Here is a 24,554-nt window from a genome sequence, read left to right on the forward strand (position 1 = left end):
TATAACTTTCATTAATTAACACGCAGGCGTCACACAGACATGGTGACTGATGTCAGTCAGACGTTCAATAGTAGGCGACAGCCACAGGGTGGTACGGTTGCCTAGACTTACTTCTGGCTCATACCACCCTCCATTACTCTGACTGATTACGTATGGTTGTTGAGTGCGAAAAGGGGAGTGTGTGATGAGAGAGGCGGGGGCCACCGCTGCAACTCGTCCCTTCAACTTTAAACGGCAAAAGACTCGGACGAAGTAACGGGATTTTATTGCACTTATTATTTTATTTTTTATTACAGTATCAAAAGACAACTGGATTGAGAGGTAGATCGCATAAGAAGGGGCATTTAGGAGGGAGTGTGCCTTCAGAACTAGTGTAGTTTGTATAGGCTAGACCGTTAATAAGAGTTTGCTGGTTATTTGTTTTGCGGGGGCGCCAGACAGTAATTTGTTGAACTATGGCGCTCAAGGCGAGGGCTTTGTACGAGTTCAATTCCGAAAACACAGGGGAGATATCATTAAAGGAACATGAAATAGTGAGTTTGTACAGCGAACAGGACATTGAAGGCTGGCTAGAAGGATCCAACAGCAAAGGCGAGAGAGGTCTCTTCCCCGCGTCCTACGTCGAGATCCTGAAGAACGATACCGCGTCCACGTTTAATAATAACAGCACATCAGAGGATACTTACCGGGGATCCCGATACGCCAATATTCCAACCGGAGGTTTCGGGGACGCCTCAAATAAAACATTAAATCAAATTGAAAACTTGTCCAAAACGTCAATAATATCGTCTGAGTTTACAGCGTCCTCGCCGCTTGCCCCAGCGGAGCAGCAGCAGCACGGTTACCAAGCCAGCCAGGGCAGCGATGAAGACTGGGATGAAGACTGGGATGACACCTCGACAGTGGCTGACGAGCCCGGGGTTGTTGGTGGTAGTCACCAAGGGGACTTTGATGGCAACGGATCGTCTACATATAGCGTGTCAACATCTATGTCCAGAAGTGGCAACGCTCAACAAGCCAAGAGCTCTGCTACGGTCAGTAGAAACCTCAATAGGTTTTCAACATTTGTGAAATCAGGAGGGGAAGCGTTCGTGTTAGGTGAGGCAGCTGGGTTTGTGAAAGATGGGGATAAGATCTGTGTTGTAACGGGACAATACGGTCCAGAATGGCAGGAAAACCCATACCCATTCTCCTGTACCATAGACGACCCCACCAAGCAGACCAAGTTCAAAGGGATGAAGAGTTACATTGCCTACAAGCTGACGCCCACCCACACACAGACCCAGGTAAACAGGAGGTATAAACACTTTGACTGGCTCTACGCCAGGCTGGTGGAGAAGTTCCCTGTCATCTCGGTGCCCCACATCCCAGAGAAACAGGCCACGGGGCGGTTTGAGGAGGACTTCATCTCTAAAAGGAGGAAAGGGTTGATATGGTGGATGAATCACATGACTAGTCACCCGGTCCTGTCCAGATGTGATGTGTTCCAGCACTTCCTCTCCTGCAACAGGTAAGTTTCTCTCCTCGCCTGTATGTTTCTATTCTCTTGTCCTATAAAACATGACAATGAGTTGGCCAGAACCCTTATACTACATTGGAGAAAATTAGCAAGCTAACTTTGATCAACGATTGAGTTCAACTCTGGATAAGAGGTACAGTGAAAGTGACTCACCTTTTTAGCCAGGTAGGTACATTTTCCAATGGCAATGAATCCTTCAGAACTAACCTGTTCTCAGGCAGGCTAACTCAGGGATAACTCCATTTATCCTGAATTAAAAAGTCTCTGAGCTGTGAGTTGGAGGACCAATGAAATTAGATTCCCTCCTTCTCGCAAATATTGCTTCATCATCCGCTTCAATTTTGAGGAAGACAACTGATTTAAATATTTGCGTTTGAAACTTCACGCGCAGTAAAACTTGTGTATGACTTAATAACATTATAATTTCGATAGGATTGGAGAAAAGTGTTGCTTGTACGTTAGGTTTGAATGCTATCCAGATTGTCACACCTTCATTTAACGACCTTGTGCCATCCCTGGATGTTTGGGTAATATCGGCGCTGAACACTAGAGCCTCTGTAATCTAGAAGATTAGCAATTCTAATGTAATGTAAATCTCATAGCAAATGACAGTCTCTGACAAACTATTTGCAGGTCAGACATTCCAGCTCATAACATTATACATGTAACTCAAAAAATGTTACTCGCAGTTTGATGCACGAGCAAAACAAATTTTAGACAGCAAGGCTCTTGATCCAGGAGAAGCTAGATTTTTACAAGAAGCTAACTAGCTAACTAGCTAGATGCCTACTAAATTAGCAGACTAATTGCACAACTGCGGAGCATTTAACACATTTTAGACTTAATAATTATAAGATGTCTAGCTGGCAAACATTTAGTTGTGAATTCCATACTGTAACTACAATAGATCATCTGGCGCATGCTACACCACAGTGGGTGACTCACAAGGCTCTGGTCTCTCGTTGTTATGTGCTTGTTAACAAACCCCATGTGCCTGGGGACTACCAGTAAACTTCATAATGAAAAATTATATGACAGGTGAAATGAAGAACATTGTCTGCTAATGTATTACACTAGTTGACTGATGGTATTTACTTTTTTTTATATATATAAAAAAAAAAATGGTACTCACAGTATTGAAAACCATACCGTGGACGAGGATTATTTAATATACTGTTTGAAGATGGGCAGGGACTGTGCTGTCCTAGCTTCAGGTGGAAGCTGGTTCAACCATTGGGTTGCCAGGACAGGGCTGAGAGGGAGCTGCCCTCCCGTAGGGGTGGGAGGACAGAGAAGGGCTTGGACTCGGCTGAGAGGGAGCTGTCCTCCCGTAGGGGTGGGAGGACAGAGAAGGGCTTGGACTCGGCTGAGAGGGAGCTGTCCTCCCGTAGGGGTGGGAGGACAGAGAAGGGCTTGGACTGGGCTGAGAGGGAGCTGCCCTCCCGTAGGGGTGGGAGGACAGAGAAGGGCTTGGACTGGGCTGAGAGGGAGCTGCCCTCCCGTAGGGGTGGGAGGACAGAGAAGGGCTTGGACTGGGCTGAGTGGGAGCTGTCCTCCCGTAGGGGTGGGAGGACAGAGAAGGGCTTGGACTCGGCTGAGAGGGAGCTGTCCTCCCGTAGTGGTGGGGGGACAGAGAAGAGCTAGGACTAGGCTGAGCGAGAGCTGTCCTCCCGTAGGGGTGGGAGGACAGAGAAAAGCTAGGACTGGGCTGAGCGGGAGCTGTCCTCCCGTAGGGGTGGGAGGACAGAGAAAAGTTAGGACTGGGCCGAGCAGGAGCTGTCACAGAGAAGAGGTAGGACTGGGCTGAGCAGGAGCTGACCTCCCGTAGGGGTGGGGGGACAGAGAAGAGCTAGGACTGGGCTGAGCAGGAGCTGTCACAGAGAAGAGGTAGGACTGGGCTGAGCAGGAGCTGACCTCCCGTAGGGGAGGGAGGGCCAGGAGACCAGAGGTGGCAGAACGGAATGCTTGGTTTGAGCTTCAACTGGAGCGTGTGGAGGAGGAGCGGGATGGGAGAACTTGGGCAGGTTAAAACCAGGTGGGCTGCAGCGTTCTGGATAAGATGCAGGTGTTTTCTCCCACTTTTTCTGAAATATTTAAATAATGTCGCAAACCCACTATTATATTCTAACTAACTATAGAATTAGAATATTCATTCTGTTTCCATCATTCCAACAGTTTGCCCAAATGTTTTGCTCTAAATCGCAATTCAAATCGCAATTGCAACATTTACAGTTGAAGTTGGAAGTTTACATGCACTTAGGTTGGAGTCATTAAACTTGTTCTTCAACCACTCCACACATTTCTTGTTAACAAACTAAAGTTTTGGCAAGTTGTTTAGGGCATCTACTTTGTCCATGACACAAGTCATTTTTTTAAACAATTGTTTACAGACAGGTTATTTCACTTTTAATTCAGTGTATCACAAGTCAAGTGGGTCAGAAGTTTACATACTCTACGTTGACTGTGGCTTTAAACAGCTTGGAAAATCCCGGAAATGTATGTCATGGCTTTGGAAGCTTCTGATAGGCTAATTGACATATTTTGAGTCAATTGGAGGTGTACCTGTGGATGTATTTCAAGGCCTACCTTCAAACTCTGTGCCTCTTTGCTTGACATCATGGGAAAATCAAAAGAAATCAGCCAAGACCTCAGAAAAAAATTGTAGACCTCCACAAGTCTGGTTCATCCTTGGGAGCAATTTCCAAACGCCTGAAGGTTCCACGTTCATGTGTACTAACAATAGTACGCAAGTATAAACAACATGGGACCACACAGCTGTCATACCGCTCAGGAAGGAGACGCGTTCAGTATCTTAGAGATGAACATACTTTGGTGCGAGAAGTGCAAATCAATCCCAGAACAACAGCAAAGGACCTTGTGAAAATGCTGGAGGAAACAGGTACAAAAGTATCTATATCCACAGTAAAACGAGTTCTATATCGACACAACCTGAAAGGCCGCTCAACAAGGAAGAAGCCACTGCTCCAAAACCACCATAAAAAAAGCCAGACTACAGTTTGCAACTGCACACGTTTTGGAGAAATGTCCTCTGGTCTGATGAAATAAAAATAGAACTATTAGGCCATAATGACCATCGTTGTGTTTGGAGGAAAAAGGGGGAGGCTTGCAAGCCGAAGAACACCATCCCAACCGGGAAGCACGAGGGTGGCAGCATCATGTTGTGGAGGTGCTTTGCTGCAGGAGGGACTGGTGCACTTCACAAAATAGATGGCATCATGAGGCAGGAAAAGTATGTTGATATATTGAAGCAACATCTCAAGACATCAGTCAGGAAATTAAAGCTTGGTTGCAAATGGGTCTTCCAAATGAACAATGACCTCAAGCATACTTCAGTTGTAGCAAAATGGCTTAAGGACAACAAAGTCAAGGTATTGGAGTGGCCATCACAAAGCCCTGACCTCAATCCCATAGAAAATGTGTGGGCAGAACTGAAAAAGTGTGTGCGAGCAAGGAGGCCTACAAACCTGACTCCGTTACACCAGCTCTGTCAGGAGGAATGAGCCAAAATTCACCCAACTTATTGTGGGAAGCTTGTGGAAGGCCTCCCGGAACAGTTAAACAATTTAAAGGCAATGCTACCAAATACTATGAAAGCTGAAATAAATCATTCTCTCCACTATTATTCTGACATTTCACATTTTTAAAATAAAGTGGTGATCCTATCTAACCTAAGACAAGGAATTTTTACTAGGATTAAATGTCAGGATTTGTGAAAACGGAGTTTAGATATAGTTGGCTATGGTGTATGTAAACCTCCGACTTCAACTGTAGCTAAAAATAAGGCCAAGGTTGTTTGGGAGAGAGGAGCAGGGGCCAGTGTGTGTGACAGAGGGAGAGAGAGAGGAGGGAGAGATGAGCAGGGGCCAGTGTGTGTGACAGAGCGAGAGAGAGAGAGGAGGGGGAGATGAGCAGGGGACAGTGTGTGTGACAGAGGGAGAGAGAGAGGAGGGAGAGATGAGCAGGGGCCAGGGTGTGTGACAGTGTGTGGGTGGCACAGAGGGGGGGGGAGTAGCCAAACCGACCTGTGCAAGTTAGAAAAACGTGTTGCTGCCAAAGGTTATCCATCATACCACCTGGTAGTGTCTGTCTTGACTGTATCAAATTGTTGTAAAGAGTTAGCCTAGCTAAGTTAGCCTAGCTACAGTTGCCAGCTAAGTTAGCCTAGCTGCAGTAGCCAGCTAAGTTAGCCTAGCTGCAGTAGCCAGCTAAGTTAGCCTAGCTGCAGTAGCCAGCTAAGTTAGCCTAGCTGCAGTAGCCAGCTAGTTAGCCTGCACTATTGTAAAGTGGCTGTTCCACTGGATGTCATAAGGTGAATTCACCAATTTGTAAGTTTATAAGAGCGTCTGCCAAATGACTTAAATGTAAATGTAGCTACAGTAGCCAGCTAAGTTAGCCTAGCTACAGTAGCCTAGCTCAGTTAGCCTAGCTCAGTTAGCCAAGCTACAGTAGCCAGCTAAGTTAGCCTAGCTACAGTAGCCAGCTAAGTTAGCTAGAGTAGCTAAAGTAACAAGGCTAATTGAGGCTGTTTTGCTGCACTTCCTGTCCAATGTCTACAACAACTCCATTCATATAAAAACAACAGCCTACTCTCATTTAGCCAACTTCATTCTTTAATTGTAATTCATCATTGATTTAGAAATCACTCTGCTGCGCATTGAGCCTCTGTGTCTGTAGCGCCGCTGTGATTGGTCGACAATAACAACCAGCGACACCGGTACATCTGTTTTTATGGAACCGCACTCATAAAAACGGTGAAACTGTGTTTTATTAACATTTTAAAATGTAATGGTCTATCCTTGTAAGATACACTACTTGACCGAACGTATGTGGACACCTGCTCGTCAAACATCTCATCGCAAAATCATGGGCATTAATATGGAGTTGGTCCTCCCTTTGCTGCGATAACAGCCTCCACTCCAATATGGAGTTGGTCCTTAGCTGCGATAACAGCCTCCACTCTTCTGGGAAGGCTTTCCACTAGATGTTGGAACATTGCTGCTGTAACAGCCTCCACTCTTCTGGGAAGGCTTTCCACTAGATGTTGGAACATTGCTGCTATAACAGCCTCCACTCTTCTGGGAAGGCTTTCCACCACATGTTGGAACATTGCTGCTATAACAGCCTCCACTCTTCTGGGAAGGCTTTCCACTAGATGTTGGAACATTGCTGCTATAACAGCCTCCACTCTTCTGGGAAGGCTTTCCACTAGATGTTGGAACATTGCTGCTATAACAGCCTCCACTCTTCTGGGAAGGCTTTCTACTAGATGTTGGAACATTGCTGCCATAACAGCCTCCACTCTTCTGGGAAGGCTTTCCACTAGATGTTGGAACATTGCTGCTATAACAGCCTCCACTCTTCTGGGAAGGCTTTCCACTAGATGGTGGAACATTGCTGCTATAACAGCCTCCACTCTTCTGGGAAGGCTTTCTACTAGATGTTGGAACATTGCTGCCATAACAGCCTCCACTCTTCTGGGAAGGCTTTCCACTAGATGTTGGAACATTGCTGCTATAACAGCCTCCACTGTTCTGGGAAGGCTTTCCACTAGATGTTGGAACATTGCTGCTATAACAGCCTCCACTCTTCTGGGAAGGCTTTCCACTAGATGTTGGAACATTGCTGCTATAACAGCCTCCACTCTTCTGGGAAGGCTTTCCACTAGATGTTGGAACATTGCTGCTGGCTCACAGTTGGCGTTCCAATTCATTCCAAAGGTGTTCGACAGGGTTGAGGTCAGGGCTCAGTGCAGGCGAGTGAAGTTCTTCCACACCGATATCGACAAACCATTTCTGTATGGACTTCGCTTTGTGCACGGGGCACTGTCACGCTGAAACGGGAAAGGACCTTCTCCAAACTTTTGCAACAAAGTTGGAAGCACAGAATCGTGTAGAATGTCATTGTATCCTGTAGTGTTAAGATTTCCCTTCACTAAACTAAGGGGCCTGAACCATGAAAAACAGCCCCACACCATTATTCCTCCGCCACCAAACTTTACAGTTGGCACTATGCATTGGGGCAGGTAGCGTTCTCCTGGCATCTGCCAAACCCAGATCCGTCCGTTGGACTGCCAGATGGTGAAGTGATTCATCACTCTAGAAAACGTGTTTCAACTGCTCCAGAGTCCAATGGCGGCGAACTTCAAACCACTCCAGTCGACGCTTGGCATTGCACATGGTGATCTTAGGCTTGTGTGCTGCTGCACGGCCATCAAATGGCCACCCGGAGAATTTACATTGACCCCCCCCCCCATTTGTTTTTACACTGCTGCTACTCTGTTTATTATCTATGTACAGTCACTGTATCCTCACCTACATGTACAGATTACCTCAACTAACCTGTACTACTGTTTATTATCTATGAACAGTCACTGTACCCCCACCTACGTGTACACATGACCTCAACTAACCTGTAACCCTGCACATTGACTCGGTACCGGTACTTCCCTGTATATAGGTACTCCCTGTATATAGGTACTTCCCTGTATATAGGTACTTCCCTGTATATAGGTACTTCCCTGTATATAGGTACTCCCTGTATATAGGTACTCCCTGTATATAGGTACTTCCCTGTATATAGGTACTTCCCTGTATATAGGTACTTCCCTGTATATAGGTACTTCCCTGTATATAGGTACTTCCCTGTATATAGGTACTTCCCTGTATATAGGTACTTCCCTGTATATAGGTACTTCCCTGTATATAGGTACTTCCCTGTATATAGGTACTTCCCTGTATATAGGTACTTCCCTGTATATAGGTACTTCCCTGTATATAGGTACTTCCCTGTATATAGGTACTTCCCTGTATATAGGTACTTCCCTGTATATAGGTACTTCCCTGTATATAGGTACTTCCCTGTATATAGGTACTCCCTGTATATAGGTACTTCCCTGTATATAGGTACTTCCCTGTATATAGCCACCACATTGACTCGGTACCGGTACCCCCTGTATATAGCCTCCACATTGACTCTGTACCGGTACCCCCTGTATATAGCCTCCACTTTGACTCTGTACCGGTACCCCCTGTATATAGCCTCCACATTGACTCTGTACCGGTACCCCCTGTATATAGCCTCCACGTTGACTCTGTACCGGTACCCCCTGTATATAGCCTCCACGTTGACTCTGTACCGGTACCCCCTGTATATAGCCTCCACGTTGACTCTGTACCGGTACCCCCTGTATATAGCCTCCACATTGACTCTGTACCGTAACACCCTGTATATAGTCTCCACATTGACTCTGTACCGTAACAACCTGTATATAGTCTCCACATTGACTCTGTACCGTAACAACCTGTAAATAGCCTCCACATTGACTCTGTACCGGTACCCCCTGTATATAACCTCCACATTGACTCTGTACCGTAACACCCTGTATATAGTCTCCACATTGACTCTGTACTGGTACCCCCTGTATATAACCTCCACATTGACTCTACCGTAACACCCTGTATATAGTCTCCACATTGACTCTGTACCGTAACAACCTGTATATAGCCTCCACATTGACTCTGTACCAGTACCCCCTGTATATAGCCTCCACTTTGACTCTGTACCGGTACCCCCTGTATATAGCCTCCACATTGACTCTGTACCGGTACCCCCTGTATATAGCCTCCACATTGACTCTGTACCGGTACCCCCTGTATATAGCCTCCACATTGACTCTGTACCGGTACCCCTGTATATAGCCTCCACATTGACTCTGTACCGGTACCCCCTGTATATAGCCTCCACATTGACTCTGTACCGGTACCCCCTGTATATAGCCTCCACATTGACTCTGTACCGGTACCCCCTGTATATAGCCTCCACATTGACTCTGTACCGTAACACCCTGTATATAGTCTCCACATTGACTCTGTACCGTAACAACCTGTATATAGTCTCCACATTGACTCTGTACCGTAACACCCTGTATATAGTCTCCACATTGACTCTGTACCGTAACAACCTGTATATAGCCTCCACATTGACTCTGTACCGGTACCCCCTGTATATAGCCTCCACTTTGACTCTGTACCGGTACCCCCTGTATATAGCCTCCACATTGACTCTGTACCGGTACCCCCTGTATATAGCCTCCACATTGACTCTGTACCGGTACCCCCTGTATATAGCCTCCACATTGACTCTGTACCGGTACCCCCTGTATATAGCCTCCACATTGACTCTGTACCGGTACCCCCTGTATATAGCCTCCACATTGACTCTGTACCGTAACACCCTGTATATAGTCTCCACATTGACTCTGTACCGTAACAACCTGTATATAGTCTCCACATTGACTCTGTACCGTAACACCCTGTATATAGTCTCCACATTGACTCTGTACCGTAACAACCTGTATATAGCCTCCACATTGACTCTGTACCAGTACCCCCTGTATATAGCCTCCACTTTGACTCTGTACCGGTACCCCCTGTATATAGCCTCCACATTGACTCTGTACCGGTACCCCCTGTATATAGCCTCCACATTGACTCTGTACCGGTACCCCCTGTATATAGCCTCCACATTGACTCTGTACCGGTACCCCTGTATATAGCCTCCACATTGACTCTGTACCGGTACCCCCTGTATATAACCTCCACATTGACTCTGTACCGGTACCCCCTGTATATAACCTCCACATTGACTCTGTACCGGTACCCCCTGTATATAACCTCCACATTGACTCTGTACCGGTACCCCCTGTATATAGCCTCCACATTGACTCTGTACCAGTACCCCCTGTATATAGCCTCCACATTGACTCTGTACCGGTACCCCCTGTATATAGCCTCCACATTGACCCTGTACCGGTTCCCTGTATAAAGCCTCGTTATTGTTATTTTTTTGTTACTTTTTATAATTTTTTTACTTTAGGTTATTTGGTAAATATTTTCTTAACTCTTCTTGAACTGCGCTGTTGATTTTAAGGGCTTGTTAGGTAAAGCATTTCACGGTAAGGTCTTACACTTGTTGCATTCAGCACATGGGGCGGCAGGGTAGCCTAGTGGTTAGAGCGTTGGACTAGTAACCGGAAGGTTGCAAGTTCAAATCCCCGAGCTGACAAGGTCTGCCCCTGAACAGGCAGTTAACCCACTGTTCCTAGGCCATCATTGCAAATAAGAATTTGTTCTTAACTGACTTGCCTAGTTAAATAAAGATAAAATAAAATACAATGTTTGATTTGAAACCCATTTCATGAAGCTCCAGACGAACAGTTGTTGTGCTGACATTGCTTCCAGAGGCAGTTTGGAACTCAGGAGTGAGTGTTGCAACTGAGGACAGACGATTTTTACGCGCTTCGGCACTCGGCGGTCCCGTTCCGTGAGCTTGTAGACTACCACTTCATGACTGAGACATTTTTGCTCCTAAACGTTTCCACTTCACAATAAAAGCATTTAAGAGTTGACCGGGGGGGCAGCTCTAGCAGGGCAGACATTTGACCAACTGACTTGTTGGAAAGGCAGCATCCTACGACGGCGCCAGGTTGAATGTCACTGAGCTCCTCAGTACGTGCCGTTCTAAAGACAATGTTTGTCTATGGAGATTGCATGGCGGTGTGCTCAATTTTATACACCTGTCCGCAACGGATGTGACTGAAATATCCAAATCCAAATTTTGAAGGGGTGTCCACATACTTTTTGTGTATAGCCAGTGTAGAACACCCCCCCACAAAAAAATATAGAACCCCCCCAAAATATATATAATTAAAAAAAAAAAAAAAATTTAAGGTGGTCATAACCACTTTAAGAATATATATATATATATATATATATATATATATATATATATATATATATTTTTTAGTTTGCCCTTTGTCAATGCATTGGTATTCATATTAGTGTTACATTGTAAAATGTGTGAGAATAGTGAGGACATTGCCTGACTAAATAGAATGGATGTCGTCATGGCGACGTGTCTGATGCAGGAACACGTAATAAAAGCCGTGAATCGCGGTACCATTGTTGTTAGCATTATGTTTACGCGCCAAGTTGAAACCAACCTTTTTTAAATGTCGTCGTTCTCATTCTGACCCGGATTTTACCTCAACCGAATACCTGTCAATTGAAGTGGTGGGAAACAAACGGAAGTGGCCACATCTCTCACAACGGCAACAAGAAAAGCGGATCAAAAATGAAATCACGGGAAATTAAAAAGCAACACGAGAGCTTTAGAAAGGTATGCATTTCAATGTAGACCTATTCTAAGTAGCCTACTTTAAGCCCCCTTGTAGACCTATTCTAAGTAGTCTACTTCAAGCCCCTTGAAGACCTATTCTAAGTAGGCTACTTCAAGCATCTGGTAGGCCTATTCTAAGTAGCCTACTTTAAGCCCCTTGTAGGCCTATTGTAAGTAGTCAACTTCAAGCCCCTTGAAGACCTATTCTAAGTAGGCTACTTCAAGCCCCTTGTAGGCCTATTCTAAGTAGGCTACTTCAAGCCCCTTGTATTGTGTAGCACGGAAAACAAAATGTATTTGTCATGTTATTTCATTACCAGATCATATTGGGATTAAGCCCACTGAGCTATGTCATTATATTCAGAATAATTCATAGGAAGAGCGTTGAGTGTTTCTCAATAGACTATCCCTCACAACTGCGCACAGTAGCCTTGGTCTCCAATCAGACAACAGCACAGTAGCCTTGGTGTCCAATCAGACAACAGTACAGTAGCCTTGGTGTCCAATCAGACAACAGCACAGTAGCCTCGGTGTCCAATGAGTCCTGACTCTACCGGGCGGTCCTGTAAGGGCTCTAACTTTTATTATTGTGTTCTATTCAACAGCATGGACCAGAAGTCATGGAAGCAGGGGAAGAGGAAGGCGGAGAAGGACGAGATGGTGGGGGCTAACTTCTTCCTCACTATCTCCACGCCCTCCGGACCCCCCCTGGACCTGGTCGAGGTCGAGTCCAAGATTGACGGCTTCAAAGCTTTCACTAAGAAAATGGACGACAGCGTGGTCCAAGTCAACGCCACCACCAACGAATTCGCCCGGAAACAGATCACAGGGTTTAAGAAGGAGTACCAGAAAGTGGGCCAGGCGTTTAATGTCCTGGGACAGGCGTTTGAGCAGGACCAGCAGGCGTATTCAGTAGGGTTGAACCAGGCCATAGCGTATACAGGAGAGGCATACGATGCTATCGGAGACTACTTTGCCGAGCAGCCAAGACATGATGTGGACCCTTTAATGGATTTGTTACAGCTGTACCAGGGACATCTGGCTAACTACCCTGACATCATCCACGTACAGAAAGGTAATGTCCTCATACTACCCTGACATCATCCACTGTACCGAAACCATACTACCCTGACATCATCCACGTACAGAAACCATACTACCCTGACATCATCCACGTACAGAAACCATACTAGCCTGACATAATCCACTGTACAGAATGGTAATGTCCTCATACTACCCTGACATCATCCACTGTACAGAAAGGTAATGTCCTCATACTACCCTGACATCATCCACGTACAGAAAGGTAATGTCCTCATACTACCCTGACATCATCCACGTACAGAAAGGTAGTGTCCTCATACTACCCTGACATCATCCACATACAGAAACCATACTACCCTGACATCATCCACATACAGAAAGGTCATGACCTCATACTACCCTGACATCATCCACGTACAGAAACCATACTACCCTGACATCATCCACGTACAGAAACCACACTACCCTGACATCATCCACATACAGAAAGGTCATGTCCTCATACTACCCTGACATCATCCACATACAGAAAGGTCATGTCCTCATACTACCCTGACATCATCCACATACAGAAACCATACTACCCTGACATCATCCACATACAGAAACCATACTACCCTGACATCATCCACGTACAGAAACCACACTACCCTGACATCATCCACATACAGAAACCATACTACCCTGACATCATCCACATACAGAAACCATACTACCCTGACATCATCCACGTACAGAAACCATACTACCCTGACATCATCCACGTACAGAAACCACACTACCCTGACATCATCCACGTACAGAAACCACACTACCCTGACATCATCCACGTACAGAAACCACACTACCCTGACATCATCCACGTACAGAAACCACACTACCCTGACATCATCCACGTACAGAAACCACACTACCCTGACATCATCCACGTACAGAAACCACACTACCCTGACATCATCCACGTACAGAAACCACACTACCCTGACATCATCCACGTACAGAAACCGCACTACCCTGACATCATCCACGTACAGAAACCGCACTACCCTGACATCATCCACGTACAGAAACCGCACTACCCTGACATCATCCACGTACAGAAACCGCACTACCCTGACATCATCCACGTACAGAAACCGCACTACCCTGACATCATCCACGTACAGAAACCGCACTACCCTGACATCATCCACGTACAGAAACCACACTACCCTGACATCATCCACGTACAGAAACCACACTACCCTGACATCATCCACGTACAGAAACCACACTACCCTGACATCATCCACATACAGAAACCAGACTACCCTGACATCATCCACATACAGAAACCATACTACCCTGACATCATCCACGTACAGAAACCACACTACCCTGACATCATCCACATACAGAAAGGTAATGTCCTCATACTACCCTGACATCATCCACGGTACAGAAACCACACTACCCTGACATCATCCACGGTACAGAATAGGTAATGTCCTTATACTACCCTGACATCATCCACATACAGAAACCATACTACCCTGACATCATCCACGGTACAGAAACCACACTACCCTGACATCATCCACGGTACAGAATAGGTAATGTCCTTATACTACCCTGAGATCATCCACGTACAGAAAGGAACATTATTTATTTTTTATTTTTTTTAAATCACCTTTATTTAACCAGGTGTGACACAGACAATAACACAGAGTTAAACATGGAATAAACAAACGTACAGTCAATAATACAATAGAAAAGTATATATACAGTGTGTGCAAATGAGGTAGGATAAGAGAGGTGAGGCAATAAATAGGCCATAGTGGCGAAATAATTACAATTTAGCAATTGAACACAGGAGTGATAGATGTGCATATGATGAATGTGCAAGTAGAGATACTGGGGTGCAAAGGAACAAAAATAAATAACAGTGGGATGAGGTAGTTGGATTGGGCTATTTACAGATGAGCTATGTACAGGTGCAGTGATCGGTGAGCTGCTCTGACAACTGGTGCTTAAAGTTAGTGAGGGAGGAATGAGTCTCCAGCTTCAGTGATTTTTGCAATTTGTTCCAATCATTGGCACCGGAGAACTGGAAGGAAAGCGGCCAAAGGAGGAATTGGCTTTGGAGGTGACAAGTGAGATATACATGCTGGAGCGCATGCTACGGTTGGGTGCTGCTATGGTAACCAGTGCGGGGCTTTACCTAGCAAAGACTTATAGATGACCTGGAGCCAGTGGGTTTGACGACGATTATGAAGCGAGGGCCAACCAACGAGAGCATCCAGGTCGCAGTGATGGGTAGTTGTTGGGGCTTTGGTGACAAAACGGATGGCACTGTGATAGACTGCATCCAGTTTGTTGAGTAGAGTGTTGGAGTCTACTTTATAGATGACATCACCGAAGTCAAGGATTGGTTGGATGGTCAGTTTTACGAGGGTTTGTTTGGCCGCATGAGCGAAGGATGCTAAATAGGAAGCCTATTCTAGATTTAACTTTGGATTGGAGATGTTTAATGTGAGTCTGGAAGGAGAGTTTACAGTCTAGCCAGACACCTAGGTATTTGTAGTTGTCCACATATATTCTAAGTCAGAACCGTCCAGAGTAGTGATGCTGGATGGGCGGGCAGGTGCGGGCAGTGATTGGTTGAAGAGCATGCATTTAGTTTTACTTGCATTTAAGAGCAGTTGGAGGCGGAAGGAGAGTTGTATGGCATTGGAGCTTTTTTAGAAATGAGTTAACACAGTGTCCAAAGAAGGGCCAGATGTATACAGAATGGTATCGTCTGCGTAGAAGTGGATCAGAGAATCACCAGCAGCATGAGCGACATCATTGATGTATACAGAGAAAAGAGTAGGCCCGAGAATTGAACCCTGTGGCACACCCATAGACTGCCAGAGGTCTGGACAACAGGCCGTCCGATTTGACACACTGAACTCTATCAGATAAGTAGTTGGTGAACCAGGCGAGAGGCAATCATTTGAGAAACCAAGGATTTTGAGTCTGCCGATAAGAAAGTCGAAAGCCTTGGCCAGGTAGATGAATACACCTGCACATGTCATCATACTGTTAGGCTCAGGTCTACGTCACAGTCACACGCCAAGTCCATCAGAACTAGACCGTCACACGCCAAGTCCATCAGGACCGTCACACGCCAAGTCTATCAGGACCGTCACACGCCAAGTCTATCAGTACTAGACCGTCACACGCCAAGTCTATCAGGACCGTCACACGCCAAGTCCATCAGAACTAGACCGTCACACGCCAAGTCCATCAGGACCGTCACACGCCAAGTCTATCAGGACCGTCACACGCCAAGTCTATCAGTACTAGACCGTCACACGCCAAGTCTGTCAGGACCGTCACACGCCAAGTCTATCAGTACTAGACCGTCACACGCCAAGTCTGTCAGGACCGTCACACGCCAAGTCCATCAGAACTAGACCGTCACACGCCAAGTCTGTCAGGACCGTCACACGCCAAGTCCATCAGTACCAGACCGTCACACGCCAAGTCTATCAGGACCGTCACACGCCAAGTCCATCAGGACCGTCAAACGCCAAGTCCATCAGGACCGTCACACGCCAAGTCTGTCAGGACTAGACCGTCACACGCCAAGTCTATCAGGACCGTCACACGCCAAGTCTATCAGGACCGTCACACGCCAAGTCTATCAGGACCGTCACACGCCAAGTCCATCAGGACCAGACCGTCACACGCCAAGTCTATCAGGACCAGACCGTCACACGCCAAGTCTATCAGGACCGTCACACGCCAAGTCCATCAGGACCGTCAAACGCCAAGTCCATCAGGACCGTCACACGCCAAGTCTGTCAGGACTAGACCGTCACACGCCAAGTCAATCAGGACCGTCACACGCCAAGTCTGTCAGGACCGTCACACGCCAAGTCCATCAGTACCAGACCGTCACACGCCAAGTCTATCAGGACCGTCACACGCCAAGTCTATCAGGACCGTCACACGCCAAGTCTATCAGGACCGTCACACGCCAAGTCCATCAGGACCGTCACACGCCAAGTCTGTCAGGACTAGACCGTCACACGCCAAGTCTATCAGGACCGTCACACGCCAAGTCTATCAGGACCGTCACACGCCAAGTCTATCAGGACCGTCACACGCCAAGTCTGTCAGGACTAGACCGTCACACGCCAAGTCTATCAGGACCGTCACACGCCAAGTCTATCAGGACCGTCACACGCCAAGTCTATCAGGACCGTCACACGCCAAGTCTATCAGGACCGTCACACGCCAAGTCTGTCAGGACCGTCACACGCCAAGTCTATCAGGACCGTCACACGCCAAGTCTATCAGGACCGTCACACGCCAAGTCTATCAGGACCGTCACACGCCAAGTCTATCAGGACCAGACCGTCACACGCCAAGTCTATCAGGACCGTCACACGCCAAGTCTATCAGGACCGTCACACGCCAAGTCTATCAGGACCGTCACACGCCAAGTCTATCAGGACTGTCACACGCCAAGTCTGTCAGGACTAGACCGTCACACGCCAAGTCTATCAGGACCGTCACACGCCAAGTCTATCAGGACCGTCACACGCCAAGTCCATCAGTACCAGACCGTCACACGCCAAGTCTATCAGGACCAGACCGTCACACGCCAAGTCTATCAGGACCGTCACACGCCAAGTCCATTAGGACCGTCACACGCCAAGTCTATCAGGACCGTCACACGCCAAGTCTATCAGGACCAGACCGTCACACGCCAAGTCTATCAGGACCGTCACACGCCAAGTCTGTCAGGACCGTCACACGCCAAGTCCATCAGTACCAGACCGTCACACGCCAAGTCTATCAGGACCGTCACACGCCAAGTCTATCAGGACCGTCACACGCCAAGTCCATCAGGACCGTCACACGCCAAGTCTGTCAGGACTAGACCGTCACACGCCAAGTCTATCAGGACCGTCACACGCCAAGTCTATCAGGACCGTCACACGCCAAGTCTATCAGGACCGTCACACGCCAAGTCTATCAGGACCGTCACACGCCAAGTCTATCAGGACCGTCACACGCCAAGTCTATCAGGACCGTCACACGCCAAGTCTATCAGGACCGTCACACGCCAAGTCTATCAGGACCACACCGTCACACGCCAAGTCTACTAGGACCAGACCGTCACACGCCAAGTCTATCAGGACCGTCACACGCCAAGTCCATTAGGACCAGACCGTCACACGCCAAGTCTACTAGGACCAGACCGTCACACGCCAAGTCTATCAGGACCGTCACACGCCAAGTCTGTCAGGACCGTCACACGCCAAGTCTATCAGGACCGTCACACGCCAAGTCTATCAGGACCAGACCGTCACACGCCAAGTCTATCAGGACCGTCACACGCCAAGTCCATCAGGACCGTCACACGCCAAGTCTGTCAGGACTAGACCGTCACACGCCAAGTCCATCAGGACCGTCACACGCCAAGTCTATCAGGACCGTCACACGCCAAGTCTATCAGGACCAGACCGTCACACGCCAAGTCCATCAGGACCGTCACACGCCAAGTCTATCAGGACCGTCACACGCCAAGTCTATCAGGACCGTCACACGCCAAGTCTATCAGGACCGTCACACGCCAAGTCTATCAGGACCGTCACACGCCAAGTCTATCAGGACCGTCACACGCCAAGTCTATCAGGACCAGACCGTCACACGCCAAGTCTATTAGGACCAGACCGTCACACGCCAAGTCTATCAGGACCGTCACACGCCAAGTCTATTAGGACCAGACCGTCACACGCCAAGTCTATCAGGACCGTCACACGCCAAGTCTATCAGGACCGTCACACGCCAAGTCTATCAGGACCAGACCGTCACACGCCAAGTCTATTAGGACCGTCACACGCCAAGTCTATCAGGACCGTCACACGCCAAGTCTATCAGGACCGTCACACGCCAAGTCTGTCAGGACCGTCACACGCCAAGTCTATCAGGACCGTCACACGCCAAGTCTATCAGGACCGTCACACGCCAAGTCTATCAGGACCAGACCGTCACACGCCAAGTCTATCAGGACCGTCACACGCCAAGTCTATCAGGACCGTCACACGCCAAGTCCATCAGGACCGTCACACGCCAAGTCTGTCAGGACTAGACCGTCACACGCCAAGTCTATCAGGACCGTCACACGCCAAGTCCATCAGGACCGTCACACGCCAAGTCTATCAGGACCGTCACACGCCAAGTCTATCAGGACCGTCACACGCCAAGTCTATCAGGACCGTCACACGCCAAGTCTATCAGGACCAGACCGTCACACGCCAAGTCTATTAGGACCAGACCGTCACACGCCAAGTCTATCAGGACCGTCACACGCCAAGTCTATCAGGACCGTCACACGCCAAGTCTATCAGGACCAGACCGTCACACGCCAAGTCTGTCAGGACCGTCACACGCCAAGTCTATCAGGACCGTCACACGCCAAGTCTATCAGGACCGTCACACGCCAAGTCTATCAGGACCGTCACACGCCAAGTCTATCAGGACCGTCACACGCCAAGTCTATCAGGACCAGACCGTCACACGCCAAGTCTATTAGGACCAGACCGTCACACGCCAAGTCCATCAGGACCGTCACACGCCAAGTCCATCATGACCGTCACACGCCAAGTCTGTCAGGACTAGACCGTCACACGCCAAGTCCATCAGGACCGTCACACGCCAAGTCTATCAGGACCGTCACACGCCAAGTCTATCAGGACCGTCACACGCCAAGTCTATCAGGACCGTCACACGCCAAGTCTATCAGGACCGTCACACGCCAAGTCTATCAGGACCGTCACACGCCAAGTCTATCAGGACCGTCACACGCCAAGTCTATCAGGACCGTCACACGCCAAGTCTATCAGGACCGTCACACGCCAAGTCCATCAGGACCAGACCGTCACACGCCAAGTCTGTCAGGACTAGACCGTCACACGCCAAGTCCATCAGGACCGTCACACGCCAAGTCCATCAGGACCGTCACACGCCAAGTCCATCAGGACCGTCACACGCCAAGTCTATCAGGACCGTCACACGCCAAGTCTATCAGGACCGTCACACGCCAAGTCTATCAGGACCGTCACACGCCAAGTCTATCAGGACCGTCACACGCCAAGTCTATCAGGACCGTCACACGCCAAGTCTATCAGGACCGTCACACGCCAAGTCTATCAGGACCGTCACACGCCAAGTCTGTCAGGACCAGACCGTCACACGCCAAGTCAATCAGGACCGTCACACGCCAAGTCTATCAGGACCGTCACACGCCAAGTCTGTCAGGACCAGACCGTCACACGCCAAGTCAATCAGGACCGTCACACGCCAAGTCTATCAGGACCGTCACACGCCAAGTCTGTCAGGACCAGACCGTCACACGCCAAGTCAATCAGGACCGTCACACGCCAAGTCCATCAGTACCAGACCGTCACACGCCAAGTCAATCAGGACCGTCACACGCCAAGTCTATCAGGACCGTCACACGCCAAGTCTGTCAGGACCAGACCGTCACACGCCAAGTCAATCAGGACCGTCACACGCCAAGTCCATCAGGACCGTCACACGCCAAGTCCATCAGTACCAGACCGTCACACGCCAAGTCTATCAGGACCGTCACACGCCAAGTCCATCAGGACCAGACCGTCACACGCCAAGTCTATCAGGACCGTCACACGCCAAGTCTATTAGGACCGTCACACGCCAAGTCTATCAGTACCGCCACACGCCAAGTCTATTAGGACCGTCACACGCCAAGTCTGTCAGGACCAGACCGTCACACGCCAAGTCAATCAGGACCGTCACACGCCAAGTCAATCAGGACCGTCACACGCCAAGTCAATCAGGACCGTCACACGCCAAGTCTATCAGGACCAGACCGTCACACGCCAAGTCTATCAGGACCGTCACACGCCAAGTCTATCAGGACCGTCACACGCCAAGTCTATCAGGACCGTCACACGCCAAGTCTATCAGGACCGTCACACGCCAAGTCTATCAGGACCGTCACACGCCAAGTCTATCAGGACCGTCACACGCCAAGTCTATCAGGACCGTCACACTGTTTATTTTTTTGATCACAGTTTTTCGATTCATCCAAGTGATCACATTACTATTTGCATCCTCTTTGTGACCCATGACCCTGGGCTGTCAATCATTGAATGATCACTATTATCTGATTGATTGATCATTCCTGATTGATGCAGCTTGTAAATTCAGTTACGGAGGTGAAAAGCCTGTTGTCTTTTAGAGAGGGAGGGGACTGGACTTAGTTTTGCATGAGAAATAGGAAATGTTTTCATTGAGATATTGACCCACACCACGCAACTTCCAGTGGGGCAAAAAAGTATTTAGTCAGCCACTGGCTAGGCCACTCCAGGACCTTGAAATGCTTCTTACGAAGCCACTCCTTCGTTGCCCGGGCGGTGTGTTTGGGATCATTGTCATGCTGAAAGACCCATCCACGTTTCATCTTCAATGCCCTTGCTGATGGAAGGAGGTTTTCACTCAAAATCTCACGATACATGGCCCCATTCATTCTTTCCTTCACATGAATCAGTGGTCCTAGTCCCTTTGCAGAAAAACAGCCCCAAAGCATGATGTGTCCACCCCCATGCTTCACAGTGGGTATGGTGTTCTTTGGTTGCAACTCAGCATTCTTTGTCCTCCAAAGATGAGTTGAGTTTTTACCAAAAAGTTATTATTTGGTTTCATCTGACCATATGACATTCTCCCAATCTTCTGGATCATCCAAATGCTCTCTAGCAAACTTTAGACGGGCCTGGACATGTACTGGCTTAAGCAGGGGGACACGTCTGGCACTGCAGGATTTGAGTCCCTGGCGGCGTCGTGTGTTACTGATGGTAGGCTTTGTTACTTTGGTCCCAGCTCTCTGCAGGTCATTCACTAGGTCCCCCCGTGTGGTTCTGGGATTTTTGCTCACCGTTCTTGTGATCATTTTGACCCCACGGGGTGTGATCTTACGTGGAGTCCCAGATCGAGGGAGATTATCAGTGGTCTTGTATGTCTTCCATTTCCTAATAATGGCTCCCACAGTTGATTTCTTCAAACCAAGCTGCTTACCTATTGCAGATTCAGTCTTCCCAGCCTGGTGCAGGTCTACAATTTTTTGTTTCTCATTTTGTCTGTCATAGTTGAAGTGTACCTATGATGAAAATTACAGGCCTCTCTCATCTTTTTAACTGGGAGAACTTGCACAATTGGTGGCTGACTAAATACTTTTTTGCCCCACTGTATACATACATACACACACACACACACACACACACGTTTCATTTGATTGCTCAAGTCACAGAGGCAGCATGTGGTTTGACTGACGCGTTGTGTGTTTTTCCACAACTGGTAGTGTGTGTGTGTGTGTTTGCAGTCACTGTGGTACATGACCTATCGGACACTGTATAAAGCCTGAAAACAATGGAAAATGACACAGGGTTTGCCAGGAAAGCCAGTCAGTCTATCACCCGTGACCCTACATACACTCTTACTATAGTTATTTCCTGTCTGAACTTCTGTCTCAGAATTGCCACTCTGTAAATAGAAATGACAGCATGTGACTGGTGCAGCTTGCCTCTCTCTCTCTCTGTCTCTCTCTGTCTCTCTCTGTCTCTCTCTGTCTCCGTCTCTCTCTCTCTCTCTCTCTCTCTCTCTCTCTCTCTCTCTCTCTCTCTCTCTCTCTCTCTCTCTCTCTCTCTCTCTCTCTCTCTCTCTCTCTCTCTCTCTCTCTCTCTCTCTCAGCTGCAAGTTAGTAGGCACAGGCAGTAGCAACAGTGTGTTTTGTGATGTCTGTGTTGCCGAAGATGCTTCCTAAATACAGCCATTTTTGTTTGAATTTCTTACTTGTTGTTTCTCGGACTGAAAAGTTATGTTACAGAAATCCCTCATTTGTTTTAGGCAGCAAAAATCAAGATTCGGATACTTCTCATGAAACCAGTCTCCTCTCTGTCCTCTCTGTCCAGGAGCACTGACCCTCTCCTCTCTCCTCCTTCTCCAGGAGCACTGACCCTCTCCTCCTTCTCCAGGAGCACTGACCCTCTCCTCTCTCCTCCTTCTCCAGGAGCACTGACCCTCTCCTCTCTCCACCTTGTCCAGGAGCACTGACCCTCTCCTCTCTCCTCCTTCTCCAGGAGCACTGACCCTCTCCTCTCTCCACCTTGTCCAGGACCACTGACCCTCTCCTCTCTCCTCCTTCTCCAGGAGCACTGACCCTCTCCTCTCTCCTCCTTCTCCAGGAGCACTGACCCTCTCCTCTCTCCTCCTTCTCCAGGAGCACTGACCCTCTCCTCTCTCCTCCTTCTCCAGGAGCACTTAACAAGGTGAAGGAGTCCCAGAAGCACGTTGAGGAAGGCAAGATGGACGCTCGTCAGGCGGACGGAGTCAACGAGCGCTGTAACATCATCTCCTTCGCCACGCTGGCAGAGATGCAGCACTTCCACCAGGTCCGGGTGAGGGACTTCAAGGCCCAGATGCAGCAGTATCTAACCGAGCAGATTGGCTTCTTCCAGAAGATCACCGGAAAGCTGGAGGAGGCCCTGCAGAAGTATGACAACGCTTAGAGGAGAGAGGGGTGGGAGGGACACCCCTGATTGGTTTAGATCTGATCGGGCACTTTCTGATTGGTCCAGATCTCAGATCCGGCCCCCCTAATAGGTCTAGATGGTTCCAGATCTGACCCTTGACCTTGCTTATTTAGACAATCATCGACATTACAGTCAACTGCCTGACAGCAATACAATCCACGGTGAGAAAAAGACAGAGAAACCAAGATAGTTTCCTGAAGCCATGTTTGGTGGATAAAAGGGACTTGAGTTGACAGATTCTCTGTTTTTAACAGGGTTGGTATAGTAGGTTAGAGCGTCAAACATGAGATTGATTAGCTGTCATTAGCAAAGGGTGGCTACTTTGAAAAATCTCAAATCTAAATTATATTTGGATTTGTTTAACACTTTTTTTTGGGGGGGGGGGGGGGTTATTACATGATTCCATTTGTGTTATTTCATAGTGTTGATGTCTTCACTATTATTCTACAATGTAGAAAATTGCAACAACAAAAAATAAAGAAAAACCCCTTGAATGAGTAATGAGTAGGTGTGTCCAACGTTTGACTGGTACTGTATACACACACACACACACAGTTTAGGGCTATATATCAATCTGTAACACGATTATCTATTTTGGATGCAATTTAAATGGGACTGATGGAGAGGGAGAATGAATGTGAGAGAGCTCTCTGGTTCTCTGGTTTAAAGACACAATACAGAAGAGTTTTAATACTCTGCACCTGAAAAAAAACACATACATTTATCTTTACAATTTTTAAAAACAATAATAAGGTGAACCCCGAAAGCCAGACGGAGATGTGTAAATTACACTTATTCGGTCTTTATATCCGGTCTTTTAAAGTTTTTGAAATTGTGCAAACCTTGACCCGTGTCAACTATCCCACACAGCTGACGAACATCCATGTGTCTCTCCTGAATCTTCTACATTCTCCCCAGTTATTGATGTAGTCCTAAACTAATGCTTCCGCCCTGTTTACAGAACAGAGAGCAAGAACAGCGTCACTAGCAGTAGGTCGGACAAATCAAACCTCCCTGAAGGATTGCTATCAAACAGTCTCTAGTTAGGCCTAAATGTTAAGGATGTCCTAAACATGGTAACTTGAGACATTTCTTACCGCGGCTTGTCACACATCAGACCCCACCTCATTTTAGATGAGGACACACTCAACCACAGCGCGTTCAACACACGTCTTCAATGGAAATGA

At 47.9% G+C, this 24,554-nt stretch overlaps 1 protein-coding gene across 1 annotated transcript; it reads left to right on the top strand.

Moving 5' to 3' along the window:
• The first annotated feature begins 171 nt into the window (after positions 1 to 171).
• Positions 172 to 23,866, top strand: LOC135509323 (sorting nexin-18-like). Its single transcript, XM_064929916.1, has 3 exons — positions 172 to 1,510; positions 12,322 to 12,791; positions 23,090 to 23,866. Exons 1-3 carry the CDS (start codon positions 456 to 458, stop codon positions 23,341 to 23,343), a joined length of 1,779 nt encoding a protein of 592 aa, XP_064785988.1. The 5' UTR covers positions 172 to 455; the 3' UTR covers positions 23,344 to 23,866.
• Positions 23,867 to 24,554: the final 688 nt, after the last annotated feature.

This window comes from Oncorhynchus masou, chromosome 1, assembly GCF_036934945.1.
Source record: "Oncorhynchus masou masou isolate Uvic2021 chromosome 1, UVic_Omas_1.1, whole genome shotgun sequence".
Lineage (NCBI taxonomy): Eukaryota > Metazoa > Chordata > Actinopteri > Salmoniformes > Salmonidae > Oncorhynchus > Oncorhynchus masou.